Source organism: Gallus gallus, chromosome 1, assembly GCF_016699485.2.
Source record: "Gallus gallus isolate bGalGal1 chromosome 1, bGalGal1.mat.broiler.GRCg7b, whole genome shotgun sequence".
In the NCBI taxonomy this organism is placed as follows: Eukaryota; Metazoa; Chordata; class Aves; order Galliformes; family Phasianidae; genus Gallus; species Gallus gallus.
In genome coordinates this window covers 120,717,627-120,733,329 of record NC_052532.1, presented here as the reverse complement: position 1 = coordinate 120,733,329, position 15,703 = coordinate 120,717,627, and the positions used below count along the sequence as shown (strand labels likewise).

At 45.2% G+C, this 15,703-nt stretch overlaps 2 protein-coding genes across 20 annotated transcripts in view; one reads left to right on the top strand and one right to left on the bottom strand.

Annotated features, from left to right (window-relative positions):
* Positions 1–9,755: 9,755 nt before the first annotated feature.
* Positions 9,756–13,975, bottom strand: LOC112531493 (translation initiation factor IF-2-like). Its single transcript, XM_040648020.1, has 2 exons — positions 12,478–13,975; positions 9,756–11,352 (listed from the first exon to the last, which is right to left on the bottom strand). Exons 1-2 carry the CDS (start codon positions 13,214–13,216, stop codon positions 11,339–11,341), a joined length of 753 nt encoding a protein of 250 aa, XP_040503954.1. The 5' UTR covers positions 13,217–13,975; the 3' UTR covers positions 9,756–11,338.
* CDKL5 (cyclin dependent kinase like 5) overlaps positions 12,373–15,703 on the top strand; it is a 126,644-nt gene continuing 123,313 nt past the window's right edge. For 12 of the 19 annotated variants that reach the window (XM_015272919.4, XM_040648000.2, XM_015272933.4 and 9 more), the window contains exon 1: positions 12,373–12,448. The gene's annotated coding sequence lies outside the window, so the exon portion shown is untranslated. Of the gene's footprint in view, positions 12,680–15,703 lie in introns of all 19 variants that reach the window. The other 7 variants (XM_040647995.2, XM_015272909.4, XM_040647986.2 and 4 more) reach the window with 2 other exon arrangements.

The window sequence follows — 15,703 nt, the reverse complement described above, 5'->3', positions numbered from 1 at the left end:
TTGCATGTTTTTACTTCTTGTCACCTCTTTCCACCTCCTCACTGCCAATTTAGGAGCTGTAAGTTCATAGTAATCGTGAGAAAATAAAAGTCCATCTGTTTCTGTCAGGAATAGGAACGATGGGAAACGGAATGAGAGAATCAACAGAAAATTCCACTTGCTAGACATCCTTTGCTGATAGCTCGTACTTTTCTAAGAGATCCCTTGCTTGGTTGTATTGCACAGAGTACCTAGACGCTTAGCATATGCACAGCATTCTAATTTATATTTGTCCACAAATTCAGCTCTTCCAAGAATATAGCACTGAGCACTGCTCTTCCGCTGTTCAACTAAATCTATAAATGTGACTCCCACGTGCAGATAGTGCTCTATAGAACTATTTAACTAATTAACAGCCCAAAGCCTGTTTTTCCCTCATTGGGTTTTCAGCTACGGGCATATTATTTTAATAGGAATGTGTAGAGACTCCTGCCAGAATTGTTGAGCGTAATAGCAAAATTCAGGCTTCTGTCTTTGCAATCTGTCTTTCCAATAGCTTTGGAATGGCTTAAAGGTGAACCGGTAATGAGAAAGAGAGACAGAGAGCTAGGGAGAGAGAGAGAGAGAGATGGCTCAGACAGAAGCAGAGATAGATTTAGGCTAAAAAGCCATTAGGAGTTAAACGATCTGCAAAGAGGAAAGCCTTGAAATTAAATTTCACTAGATATCAAATTGGAGATTTAAGAGTGGTACGTTAGAGAGGCTCCCTTCATGAAAATGCTAATAGCAGCAAGCTGGTTTAATTATAGGCTGTAAGCGTGGCATTCTGGGAGGCAAGGAAAAAAAGAGCCAAAGGGAACAGCATCATAAACTTCTATCAGTATTTCAAGTCTTTTTCAAACAATAGGATTCTCAGATTAGTAACCACGATGCTTTTTCTAGTCCCCTGCTTGCCTGGAACATGTATGTGCTGGCAGGATTCCTTCTGTTAGGTGCCACTCTCTGCATGTGGGTATCACAGCTCCTGTCCTGATTCAGAGACCTGTCCCCACTGCTGCTGGTGGCAGAAAGGTTACAGCCCATAATAGAAAAATAATGGTTTGAATTGGAAGGGACTCTTAAAAGCCATCTAGTCCAACGCCCCTGCAATGAACAGAGACATCTACAGCTACATCAGGGTGCTCAGAGCCCCGTCCAGCCTGACCTTGTATGTCTCCAAGGATGATGGGGCATCCATCACTTCTCTGGGCAACCTGTGCCAGTGCCTTACCTCCCCTGTTGTAAAAAATGTATTCCTTATATCCAGCCTAAATCTCCCCTCTTTTAGTTGGAAGAACAGGATGAATGCATCAAGGTTGAGCAGACCACAGACCTTCACCAGCAAACAAGACAAACTTTCCTCTACGTACAGCTAAGTGTAAAACTAAGCCATTGGCCCATAAAAGCCTGGGCTCAGTTTAGTTTCTGGTCTACAACAGTGCTTGCTGGCAGGAAGAGAGCATGAAGAGGACCAACTGGCCTACATACATGTAATACAAATAGAAGCAGTTCATCTCAATAAAAGAGAAGACAAGGCTGCTTACCCTTCCAAACTCTTCCCATCCTGCCACGGCCAAGCCAGCTCTACCCAAACACCTTGTGCAGTTACTACTCTCTCTATTCCTTTGATAAGGAAAATCCCTTCACTTCTATTTTCAAATGGAGAGCAAATTAAACCAAACCACAGACTTTCAGGAATTAAATATCTGCACGCAAAACAAGCCTCAGAATGCATTAGTTGCATATGCATTTGTTTCAAGTCCAGAAACATTTTACTGGAGGGTGCTGAGTAACAAACTTAATCATAGCTCTGAGGTATTCAAGGGGAAAAAGATGGAACCCCTTAGTCTTTAAAATCACATTCAGGATTTGATGACTGCACTGCTCTGATAAGGCCAGCGCTCCCTTTCTGGAGGCGTTTTATGCTTTCCTTCAGCAGGTGTCACTGCAGCACAGGATAATACCCTGCTAAGTGCTAGCACGGTTGGGGAAAAGGATAATAACTGGCTTCACTAGGGAGTGGTCCACCATGGAGAACTGAGGCCTTATGCCTTCACATTTTCAGCAGCACTAAGTATCAGTTCTCAGAAAATAAAATAAAATAAAATAAAATAAAATAAAATAAAATAAAATAAAATAAAATAGTGCCATTGTTTCCTGATTAGAACCAAAGATGTGAAATTATTTGCAGTTGAACTCACATCAGGAAAGATAATCTGGGACAATCATCATTTTAAATCCAGCTCATATGCACTGCACTCATCTTGCTTCTGTGGACCCAAATGACTGCCTTCTTTCTCATGCAGTCTCCCATCAAGTCCTCAACCCTGTGCATGAAGCATTCTCATCAAGATTTGAACTTTTCTCACTGCATTTTTGGCTCTGACATGAAAGGAAAACGTCTGCCATGTTAGTTTTTAATTTTTGTGATGTAATCTCTTTTCCTTTTAAGATGGCTTGCCTGCTCCTATAGCAAAACTAAATGCTGTTTTTAAGCAGGGTTTTGCTTAAAAGAAGGAATATTCAGGTGTTAGCCAGCAATGAAGAAATGTGAAAGTAAAACGTTTACTGAGTTGAAAATTACCATTTTAAGCATATTGCTGGAAATGGTATGTCAGACAAGGAAGGACTGAAGCCTAACAGTGAAAATAACAGAATGTGTAGGAGAAACAACATGGGAAATCGAGGAGAGTTGTACAGGATGAAAAGCATGCCTTCAGCAAGAAGCATGGCTGCTAGCAGAGGCACCAGAGCACAGGTAGTGGCAGAAAAGCCCTCCTCTCACTCATTCCTAGAAAACAAACCAGAACCATGGCCCTTCGGGACTCCCGTAGCCAAACAGCCAAACCCTTTCCCAATAACAGGAAGGGGAAAGCTGATATTGGAGGCAGGCTGCAAAGCCTCAGGCTCTGGTGTGGTGGGAACGATGGAGATGATGCCTGTCAGAAGCACTGTGGCTGGGATCTATCTGCGGACCCTCCTCTGGCATGGAAGGTAAAAGAAGGCCTTCATCTGCCATGCTTGGGATGCGAACTAAACACAAGGAGCAAGAGGTGCAGCCAAGAGAGACAGATCCCCTTCCAAAGCCTTGCCCTGAGAATAGAAGCAAAGGCCTTGAATTATGCAGGGGCCAAGGCTGCCTATAAGGAAGGCAGGAAGGAACCAGTGGGTGTTGGCCTTGTACCTGGGGAAGCTTCTTTCTAAGCTCTGGGAACAGGTTTGTGCCATGCTCTCCGTAGATACCTAAACCACACGTAACAGAAACATGGAGAAGTGGCAAGGCCCACATCCGGAAGGAAAAGGTATCTGACTCCAAGCAAAGCTCATGCTGAAACAAGTCATCACAGCTGCTACCACTCTGCAGAAGAAGCTGGAGAAAATCCCTGGGACAGAAACCAACACTCTCGTGGAATGGCAAAGCCTTCCTGTGCAAGCTGCTGAAATAAACCTCATCTCAGCCGTTTACGTTTCATTTGAGTTCAAATCCATGTTGAGCATTAGTACATACACCAGCCAACCGTATCTGCTTAGCGTGATGAAACAGAGATTTAATTTTGCTTAGGAATGACATTGTTAACAGCTATGCCTTCCCTCAGCTAAGTCAATCACCTACCCCTTTATTAAATATGATTTCTTTCAGCCTCTCTGACTGCCTAATGAGCACTCTGAAGCAGGAATCAGTTCATTTCCCCCACCCTCTCCAGAGGAAAGCCCACACACCCAAGCAACTATTTGCAGATGACCTCTGGAAGGAAAAGAGAAAAAAAAATGTTTTGAAGGACTGTTCTGTGAAGCCACTTTCTACTGAGATGGCTAAACAGAATTTAGGACCATTATTTTTACCATCCACGTCGGAAAATTCTTCATGCCTTATGTTACATATTCTCTTCTTGCTGCCTCTACCTGCGACTTGTTTCACAGCTTCAAGGTTCACACCCACACCCTTCTTTCCTCCCACTCTCTTTGTCTCTGTAAAACAACCCTGTCATCCATGACTTCTTCCTATGCCTTCTTCAGCCTCAACAGGGCCTGGATGCTTTTGTCTCTTTTCTCTCTCTTTCTGAGGTTTCTCTTTTCCACACGCTTCTCTCCCCAGCTTCACTTCATGGTGGTCACGTAAGACATTTTCTCTCTCTCTGCCTGTGCTCCTCCCTGCCTAAATCCTCTTTTTCCATTTTCAGCAACATTACATACGACCCTTTTCCATTTCTCCCTATAATTTTCATGCTCCATGTAGCAGCCCTCTTCAGCCTTGGTCTTTGATTTCAGCAAAGAACATCCTTTTGTTTTCACCATATTCCTCATACATCTTTGTAGATCCACCCAATTCCTTTGTTGATTTGCTCCAAGTCTCCCATCTGTGTTCAGGTTGCTTTCTTCCTTCAGCTCACCCTATACCAAAGCTTACTGGCTTGCATTGATTTCATCAGCTATATTCTCAGATCTCTTCTGTGTTCCTCCTTCTTAAAAACATTCCTATATCTTTCAGCTTCATACTTACGGTCTTCTTCTCCTTGCTTTTCGTCACTCAGTCTTTTGATAGCTTCCATATCATGAGTATTTATTTGTCTCTCTTCTGTTCCCTGCATTTCTTCTTTCCTGTCTCTTTCTATCTCAAGGATTGTTGCTCACTTTCAGCCTTCTTCACACTTCACCCTATCCTTTTGCCTCTCTTCTACTCCAAAACAGCTAGTTCTGAGACAAGCTGTCCCCCGCTACACGTTTTTTATCCATCTTCGGTTCTTTCAGTTTCTTAATTAATTCCCATTCTCCAGTTTGAGAACATCTGTCATATCGAGAAGGTTTTTTGCTACCCTGAATCATCCTCCCTCTTATCCTGCTCCTGCAACTTCTTTGCTCTCCACATTGGGATCTCAACTGATGTCTTCTACATGAGGACATCTGCTTTCCATCACTTCCCTTTCTGTATGTCCTCTCCTTCTTCCATGCTATATATTAAGAATTTCTCATTTCCAACTCTTCCATTTGCCTCAGTTCTTCTACCCTGAACGCGCTGCTCTTCACTTCTCCTTCCATTCTCATGCTTCCAGAAAAAAGACCCCCAATATTATTTTTCTGATCCCCTTTTCTCACACAGACCGCTCTGCTCCTCCTTTTCGTATCCAAGATCACTAAGCTTACATCTCCACGTTCAACCAACAACCTCTGTAAATTAGACATCTCATCCTAGACACAACATAATCTGCTCTTACCTGCGTCTCTCATCAGTTTTGAACTGAACAAAAGTTCAAAAATAAAAATTCAGTTTTGAACATTTGTATTTATAAGGTTTCTGTGACTGTACTTTCTTTTCTTTTTGTTGTTGTTGTTGTTGTGCTTTCCCTGTGCATCTGTCCATTACCACTGCATGCCATTTGGAGCTCGTTCAAGACCTGCCTCCAGCATTTGTGATGATTTACCACTGATGATTTAGTTATTATTTTGAATATTCATCTCTTCACTCCAGATCTGCCTGTTTTTATTCAAATGAAAGTCTCAAATAAATTGGCTCAGATCTGCTCTTTCAGGACATCACCCTAAGAACAGCATGTTTAAAACAACACCTTTGGTTGCATCTCCTTTGCAGTCACTGTGACAAATCATATCTGGCCTGCCACTTATTTGCACCTTCCACCTCCTTCTTTTTTCTCATAGCCAAACCACACTATAATCTTAACAAGACTAACATTTCTAGGAGAAGTATTTTTGAATTCATCTACATACCAAAAGCTTATCCAAATTTTCATTAAGCCAAACACTGACTGCTGCAACATCTGTTTCCTTACCCTTGCCATGTACTGCATTAATAATAATGCATTATCATTCAGAAAGATCTCAAGTTCTAAGTCTCCTTCTAACAGCCCTTTCTTTTATTTCCTCCTGTCTTCATAGAATCAGTGTATGCAAACGGAGACTTCTTTTTCAAGTCCATTTGTGACCTATTCTCATCACATCATCTCTTGTCTACTTGCTAAAATTTCACATAGACATATACAAGTTATCTCCAATACTGTGCACAACTGCTCTCGCTGAGTTTCTCTGAAATATCAATAAAAACGTTTTGGTATTTTCCTTAAAAATCTCTATTTCAAATTCACCTCTGCCTCCATGCCATAGATTTTGATAGGTTTACTAATTGAACTACCTCGTCTTTTCCCGATACTGTGTCACCTCTTGAAGTACAAGGCTCTGGGGTCTGGCACCATCTTATTTTGGGCTTGCACGATACCTAACCCAGCAAGGAGTCTATTCAACAGTAGGGCTCCTAGGTACAACAGTGATGGTACGGTATGCTACAGCAGGCAGAAATTGCAACATATCTGTCTTTGTTTATACTGTTGTGCAATCTTCTATCACTGCTGCATTTAATTTCACATTTTAGAACATTCTTTTCTGTATGTCAAATAGGCTACAAAAACACAGTTTTTTTTCTCTTTTTAAAAATACATTAGAGTCCAGTTATATCTGTGATTTAACTAATGATTACATTTAATGGGACAATATCAGCCTAGAGGTAATATTTCATATATTATTGTTGCATATAAAAAGTTCTAGGATTCTGCTTACAGATGCTACATGTAGCAGCCTGGGCTCTCCATCAGGCTTGGCTTATAGAGGTAGTTGATAAATCTGTGAGGTGATAAGAGCTCCAAGTGGGGATGCTGGTGGTTTAGGTGAAAATGACTCGCTGACATCAGTAAGATGCACGTGTAACTACTGATAGGACTAGGGGGAATGGCTTCAAGCTGTGCCAGGGAAGGTTCATGCTGGACATTAGGAAATACTACTTCTCTGAAAGGGTGGTCAGGCACTGGAATGGGCTGCCCAGAGAGGTGGTGGAGTCACTGACCCTGGAGGTGTTCAAGGAACATTTGGACGTTGTGTTGAGGGACATGGTTTAGTGAGAGCCATTGATGATAGGCAGAGGGTTGGACTGGGTGATCCTGTGGGTCTTTTCCAACCTTGGTGATTCTATGATTCTATGATAGTAGCTAGGTGATGTATAAAGGCAACGGAGAGAAACAATGAGGGAGAAGTAAGACAGAAAAGGAAGATGAGTATTGAAGCTTAATGAGAGAAGGGCATACCTTGGGAAACCATTTGTAAAGGTTTGAGACAGCTCGGGAAACAAATTTGGTGTTAAGAAAATAATTACTGGAAAATAAAAATATATGTGTGATCTATCCTATCTGTTTTCATCTTGACATCATTGCTAGGGACACCAGAGCTCCATGGGAGGCAAAAGGGAGGAAGGTAATGTGGTTTGTGAAGCTGCAATAATGTATGTGTATGCCATTACTATGAGGTGAGCCAAGGGCTGCACCATCGATGGGTCTGGACTTACAGGAACTGCCCTCAGAAGTCACAGCACAGACTACTGCAAGGGAAAGCCAGCCTGCAATCAGTCCATCTCTCCCCTTTCTTATTCCAACCAAATGCTGATATAAAAGTATGCATTATGCTCAGGCAGGAAACACCTTATAGGCAAAGCTACCTGCGTACATTCTGAAGGTGCCTATTACACACAGTGAGGCATAATAGGGTGAATGGAATCCATTAACCATAACTGGTCATTACTATTGAAATAAATACCCATGGTTCTTTGAAATGTCACATTGTCTAAATTACAGTCGTCTGGAAAGAAATATTATTTAACTTTATTCTGTGTACTATTTTCCTGTCATTGAGAAGTTATAAAAATACACTGACTTTAGAATCACAAAAGAACAACAGAAGTGTCTTCATTAAAGGTCACCTTACGTCATCATCAAATTCAATGCAAATGGTGGTTTGCAAATGTAAGTTTTCATCGGTTATCAGAATTTTCATAAACACAATAAATCACAGTAAATAAAGTGGACTGAGTTCAGAATGTCTAAACAAATTAAATGTCAACAACACATTTATCCCTCTTTGCTTCTGCAAGTCAAAACAGTCACATCCTGATCTTGCAGGTTATAATTAAGCTGAGCCCTGTCTCTGTAAAAGCAGAAACTTGCAATCTACCCACATACGCTCAGGAAGCCAGAAGAAAGGGCAGTGGTAATGCATAGGAGGAGTATACAGCAGGTGGCTGAGCAGCGCTGTAAACGTATTTATAAACCATAAGGCAGATTAGGTAAGTTCCAGATCACTGGTATTTTTCACTAGCCTAAACAAGTCTTGTTAAATAAGACACTAAAACTATTTCTTACAGATCAGCGCCATTGCTTGTGTTACTTTATGCCTTCTGGAAGGGCTCTGCTTCGTTGGGAAGTGCTGGGCAGCATCCCTGCTGAATCCCAAAGCAAATCCCAGGCAGGGTACAACCTGCCACACTGGTGGAGGATGGCTGCAGCACCCACTAAATGGAGGAGTAAACAGCGTGCAGCGCTTGGATGGGAATGACTGTGCGGAGAGGAATAAAGCTGTTGCTCTTTGTTCATGAGCCCAGTGTTAAAAAATGAACGTTATCCCATTCAAGAGCAACACTTGCAAATTACACATTTTAAAATGTATATTTTAAGAAAATCTTTGTGCAAGGATGTCAGTGCAGTTATAGCAAACTCTGCCACCTGAGAATTGTGGCTGTCAGCCTATTATTGCACACATTAAATATGCAATGCCATACAGAAAATGTGCGGTGAAATTCTTTTTAAGTTACTGCTTGCTCAGCTGAGAGCATGGGAAGGCAACAGCCAGATTGTAGAGGGTAATAACAAAGGCAGCAGCACTCCCTTACGTTGCACTGTTTTCTCTTAGGACCCTAGGAAAGAAACAATATCTATTCACTTCTTCATGGTTTTTGTTTCTTCTGTATGTAATGAAATGTCATTGCAAGCAAGAATAATGTAGTATCTGCTCCTATCTGTGTGCTCATTTTTGTACTTTTCAGCTAGGAGAAACTCCCATTGATGGTTGTCTGTTTAAAGGCTTTTCTAAAATGCCGTGCCAGGATCTTGCTTTGTGTACTTATATTTATACCCACTTAAGCTGTGTGGACAATGGTGCATGCTCAGTATTCTCGCGCTGCTCCCTCCACATCCATTGATGCTCACATCACATTTTTTCCTACCTGGTTGTAAGTGCCAGTGGCACTACAGGGATGCCAGTGGGTGAGCAGCTCGTTACTCCCGAGACTGCGGTACGTTGGTCAGCCATCAGCCCTGTAGCTGCTGCTATGCCTGTAGTGGTACTGACTCATGCGGCTCCTAGAGGAGGCACATGTCAGACTTGGCACTTCATGCCGTTTCCAGCAGAACAGATCAGACTTCTCCCATCTGCACGGGAGGGCCAACCTGACACCGAGCCAGCAAGCGCCTGTGGTACCAAAAAAGGAAGCCAAGACAATCTGGATGCCTTCTTCACGTGTTTGTCTCTGGCCTGGATCACTCCACAACCCCATTCAGATTCCCTGAAAAAATAACACTTAGATGGCCCCAAACTGGGACATTTGCCATTCCTTTTTATGGGAAAAAGGCCTGAAATGGTATCTTGTTTTGAATGAGATTGAATTCTTACTTGTATTCAGACTCATATATGCTTATCTTACCTGATAAAGCACACTTTTTTCCTAATTTATTTACTTAGAATCATAGAATCGGAGAATGGCTTGGATTGGGAGGGATCTCACAGCCCCCCCAGCCCCAACCCTTGCCGTGGGCAGGGCTGCCCCCCATCAGCTCAGGCTGCCCAGGGACATATCCAACCTGGCCCTGAGTGCCTCAAGGGATGGGGCACCACAGCTTCTCTGGGCAGCTGTGCCAGCGCCTCACCACCCACTGAGTGAAAATTTCCCCCCAACATCTAATCTAAAGACCAGACTAATATAAATATAAAATCTAAAGATTTAGACTTGGTAGAGCCTAGCCTAGCTTCTCAGAACAAAATCCGTTTTAGACATGATGCGCGCATTGGTGAAGATGGGGTTGACCTCCACACCCGTGCCTGATTTCCAAGGGTTAATCTTGGAAAATTCCATCTTTTTAGCTGAAGGATAGCCTAAAACTTTTGAAGACAATAAACAAAGTTCTGTTGTACTTTGACATTTCTGTTATAACCACAAGATAAGGAGAACAATATTACTGTGTATATTGAAGAAACTCAGAAGACAAGTGGGCTATGATATTTGACATCAGATAGGTAAGATTATGCACTGCTGTTCTTATTAAACCAAATCTCAAGATTAAATTTTATTATAAAATGTTCTCTTTTCTCTGTCACATTGTGTATTATGAGAAACATCCAAAACAAGGCAGATCTCAGTAAAAATAGTAACCATGTCATGTTAGTGTGTGAAACTGTGGTTACTTGTGAGAAACACTGTAGGAAAAGAACATTTTTTGTGAAATTATAACAAAAATCCACAGTGCTCTGCTCAGATTTTGTCACAGTAATGTTTCTATCAATGTGTTCTCACAGGAATTCAAGTGATGTACTACATCACTTACAATCTGGACTCATATTAGAATGACAAGAGATGCTGATAAAAAAAAAAATCTTTTTAATTGCAAGCATATGTTACCGGATATTCATTTTGTTATTTTTAAGCATTTAAGCATTACCCAGTCGTTTATATTAATTTTTAACTAATCGTGCTACTCCACCAGGGAAGGTTCATGTTGGATATTAGGAAGAATTTCTTCTCTGAAAGAGTGGTGATGCAGTGGCACAGGCTGCCCAGGGAGGTGGTGGAGTCACCATTCTTGGATGTGTTCAAGAAACGTGTGGATGTGGCACTGAGGGACATGGTTAGTGGGCATGGTGTGATGGGTTGGTGGTTGGAGTAGATGATCCTAGAGGTCTTTTCCAACCTTAATCATTCTGATTCTATGATTCTATTCTGTCTTTGAATCAGTACAGGCAGAGGGGACCAACTGAGGACTGCAAAAGCCATTGACTATATGTGGAGTACGAACACCGGTAGCACATTTACCACTCTTCAGACTACAGCAGCACATCTCTACTTAAATTCCCTTCAAGTTATTCTTCCAGCTAAGGATGACGTGATACACTCCTGACACAGTACTGTGGGAAGATCTAACCATAAACTGGGAATTTTGGCAGACTTGTGAGCATGTATTTCAGACGTTCAGTTTGACTGCCTGCCACCAACCACGAATCATCTCCTTAGGAGGCTACAGCAGGGCTTCTCCTTCTGAATAACAAATCACCGAGGCTTTGACAACGAGGCCTGGTGGGAGATTTGGAGAATCCAGTAGTTGGTCCACGGGCCTGATGTCCTAGCTGACCACATCCTGTTACTGGACTTGTCCTCGCTGGGTTCCACTGAGCACCCACCTGGCTGGAAGGCATCAAGTGCACTCCTGAACACCTCTGCTCATGGAGCTGCACCTGGAGGGGATGCCATAGAATCATTAAGGTTGTAAAAACCTCTAAAATCAGCTCATCCAACCACCAGTCCATCACCACCATGCCCAATAACCAGGTCCTTCATGCCCTCCAGCACTCCATGTTGTGGGTTGATGCCCCAAGAGCAGAGGTGATGGCATTCACTTCAGACCCTCATCCCTCACCCAACCCAAAGCACCTCACCACCCAATTCTGGGGATGCACCCTGTGTGGGGTGGCAGATGGAGATGAAGAACCAGGTCTTGAAGGACCACATTGCCTAAACTTGGCAGCTGTGCCTGTGTGGATGTTTTTGAGGTTCATGCCCTCATACAGATGCTGTGGGAAGTGCTGTGCTGGCGATTGGCAACCAGTGGCACGCTGCAGCCAGCAGACTCCACAGGGTTTTCTCATTTAAGTAACCGTTGTAGCACCGCAGGAAAATGGGAGCTGGGATGGAGCACCCATTACAGCAGAGCTGCACCGTGCTATGATGCATCCAGCACTCAGCGCATCCGGAAGCAGCTTTATTTTTTACCCACGATTTTAATTCCCGTGAGCAGAGCAGGAAGGACAGCCCCGCAGGCTCCAGCACCACAATCTGCAAACCGAGATTACGGCTCTGCGAATACGGGAGACATTTCCATCCTCCTGAAGGAGCTGAGCCGAGAGGGAAAAAGGGGAGGGGACCAAAAAACGCCCATCTATGAGGCAAAAACTCCCGAATCAGGAGCCCCCGGCACAGCCCCGCCGCACCAACCTCAGCCCACAGCGGGGCCTCTCCCGGCCACCGCCCTCAGCGGCCCCACCCGCAGCCCCGCGCCCGTTGCTCAGCAGCCGCGAGCCAACCGAGCCTGCCGGGAAGGCGGAGGGGGCAGCACCACGGATAGCTCCTATTGGTCGAGAGAGGTGAGGGCGGGGCTCGAGGACGCCTGTCTTCTTCGCTATTGGTGGAGAGAGCTGTCAGTGCGGGGCGAGGGGCGGGGCCTCGCGGCTAGCGGGGCTGCGTTGAACGCCGCGTTAGGGCGGGGGAACGGAGCGAGGGGGCGGCGGCGGTTGAGGGTAAGCGCGCCGCCGGCTGCGAGGAGAGCGGCGCGAGGTAGGGAGCGGCGCGGGGGTCGTCCTCACCTGTCACCGGGTGCCCACCCCTCCCTCTTCGCGGCCGCCGGGCTCCGGCTGTGGGCGCGATCCCTCGCGGTAGCGGCCGGGCTGGGGCTGTGCTTTCGTGTGAGGAGATCCTGCGGGGATCCTCGTCCGAGGGAGGGCGGGAGGCTGCGCGCGGTGCCCCCGGCTGCGCGCCGCTGCGCGGATGGATGCCGGCTGCCCTCAGGTAGGTGGGCGGGGGCGGAGAGGGCAGCCCCCGCGAAGGCCGCCTCTGGGCGCGGCGGGAAGAGCCGCGAGGGCCCCCCGCCGCCGTCGCTGCGGCAGGCGGCACCCCGGAGCCGTGCTGCGTGCGGGGGGAGCGGCGGGGCTGCGGCTGGGGGCTGCGGCTGGGGGCCGCCTCCGCGCGCGGGGCGGGGAGAGGTGCGCGGGCAGAGCCGCACAACTTCTCGCTTCGGCCGTGGGAGGACGGTTGGGAAATCCGTTGGTGTACGGAGAGGTTATCGCGAGCGGTGTTCAGGTGCCGCGGTGCCGCGGGAGGGAAGTTGCGAGCGGTGACCTGTCGGTCCCCGCGCCGCGCTGCCGAGGGATGCTGAGCGCCCCGGGCTGCCGCTGTCACCGACTGTACGCGGCCCCGCCTGACGGCAGTGCCTCTGCGAGCGCAATTCCCGCTCCCTACAGCGTTGTGCCCTCCGTGAGGGTGTGGAACTATCATTTTTCCCTCATCGCGTTTCAGCCTAAGGGCGTTAAATTCATCTTTTCGCATAGTTTTCTGTGCTTGCCTAAAACAACACCGTCTTCAACGGTGTTCTCGGTGTGTGTGTTTTCCTGCTGAGCTGCGGTTAAAAAAAAAAAAGAAAAGAAAAGAAAAAGGAAAAAAAAAACCCACAAGCGTTTAATAAGATCTACCTGCCTGGAGTAGGAGCACGAAGCGCCATTTTAACAGGTGGGCTGGGTAATAGGAGTATGGGCTTTTTCCATTGTACGGACTCAACAGCTACCTCGAGTTGTGTGGGTGTGCAAGATTTCTCTCGTTTTGCTCACTTGGCAATCTCCTCTCTTTGTACTCGTGGTGAGAGCTGCTGTTCTGCGCCTGGAGAGGCTTTTGCACGGGGTGGCTCAGTCGCGTCTGTCAGCGTTTACCTAAAGCTGCAGCACTGAGGGGGGTTAAATCACAACTGCATCGGAGAGCTCATTGCCATATTTAGCCCTTGAGATTTTCCTGAAACGCGGCAAAGCGGCGTTGTATGTGACAGTGGCTGAAAAGAGCAGCGAGGAAGGGAGAACGTGAAGCAGTGGCCATCGGTGCTGCAGGGCACGAGTGCTACACCAGTGAGTTGGAACTGGAGCTTCCGATTAACGTCAGCTGGTGCCGAGACCTGCAGCTAACAGCCTTTAAAAATACACGTGTGGAAAAAAAACACCACCCAAAAACACAGTCTTACATCTCATTTCAGACGGTGCCGAATGCTGGCAGCCTCAGTGACTCTGAGATATGATCCAGATATACGTATATATTTTTTTCTTCCAGTTGTGTCAGCATCCAAACGATTTGGTTTGATTCATTTTGTCTGCCTTCACACCGAGAGTTGTAACAAACCTGTTGTTAACCCCGTTGTCAGTGGCTTGGTTTTCAACCCTTGAAGTGTTTAAACAAAGAAATCACAGTTCCATTTTAACGACCTCGTAGGTCCTTCTGGTTGAGTTCAAAAACGCTGAGGAGAAAATACGCTTTGAGATTCAAATGTAGGAATGTTTACCGTGGCTCTATTGCTAACAAAGCCCTGGAGTATTTCATAAGGCTTTTTTTTTTTATTAGTGAAATAGCTGCAGGAAAGCATTTGAAATTGCATGGCTGCTGAGGACCGTGCAGTGTTTTGCATATTTTTTACAAGGAGGTTTGAGCTAGTCTGTCGCAAGCCTGTTGGAGCCCTGTTGTAATTCAGTGGTAGTGCTAGTGGGGTCTGACACCAGCAGTGTCTGTTCCTGGGGTGTGGGGCAGGATGGGTGAGCAGGGGATGAGTGAAGGCTGCAAACGCAGGGTAGAACAAAAGAATAATTCCTATATGTAGAAAACACTCTTTCTTTCTCAGTATACATAACGAAAAGCCGGTTCACTTCCAGTATAAAAACAGCTATTTATAATGCTGACTATATATGGACACTCTCGCAGGCTGTTCGTGTGTAAGAATTAACGTTCTTTCTGGAACGCACAGCACTCTTCCATGGGAAAAGGAAGGAAAAACCTCCGGTCTTCCTAGGTATTGAACTGGGCACGGTGTGAGTGCTTACTGGTGAGAATTGGTTTGAGCATCGTGCTTACTCTGAGCAGGGCACAAACGTGGGTCTGCTCTTACAGTGTGTTGACACGGAAGATGAGCGAAGATGTTGTGAACTGCACGTTCTCCATGTGAACAGCACCAGGATGGCGTGCATTTCTCAGAGCTGCTATTTGAGATTTTAAAAGAATTCTAGCACTGCCCATGAGCCAAACCTAGCGACTCTACACATTTAGCTTATTGTTCACATCAGGAAATCAAGGCATGAGAATCATCAGTGATTTGCTGTCACTAAGGAACGTAGGTAATGTAATGAGGAAAGGAGTTCAATCACTGTTTCCACATTCTAACTATAAGGCCACTTCTTTTTTCCCCACTCACTTGTTTGTGTTATCAGACAGTTCAGGAGTGGCACCTCAGTGTCGGGGTGGAAAGAGGTTTCCTTGTGAATAGTAACATCAGCTTTGTGCATCAGAAGCAGTAAGAATTAATTTCCTGATATAAATGAAAGTGAGCATTAAAACGGTACGGAAGTGAATGGGGGAAATCCTTGTTGGAACATCAGCCCTCACGCCGGGTCTGCCTGGTTTCATATGAAGTCTTGATGGAACTCATGAATGTTCACAATGCTGGTGTGTCCATCTCGTAAACCTAAAATTACTTGTTTAGAATGCAATATTAATCCGTCTCTCTGTCACTGTATTAAATAGGATGTTTTAGCATAGCAGAAATGATTGTTAAATATCTTCACATTACTGTGAAAGATGGAAGAAATTAGAAGATTCTGCACACTTGAATGTCTGCTCTTATAGGAACATCACATACACATTTTGTATGCATATGTGGATATATACACGTACACACGGTGTGTATTTAACACACGTGTGTTTTCTGTGCATTTTCTGTCGCACCCAAGAGAATCCTGTAGGAATAAGCCTGTGGAGAACTTCCATGTTTCCTTTAAGCAAAATAAC

Bases quoted from the DNA above. Each gene is read 5' to 3' on its own strand.
- LOC112531493 (XM_040648020.1), bottom strand. From the start codon at position 13,216: ATGCGAAAAGATGAATTTAACGCCCTTAGGCTGAAACGCGATGAGGGA.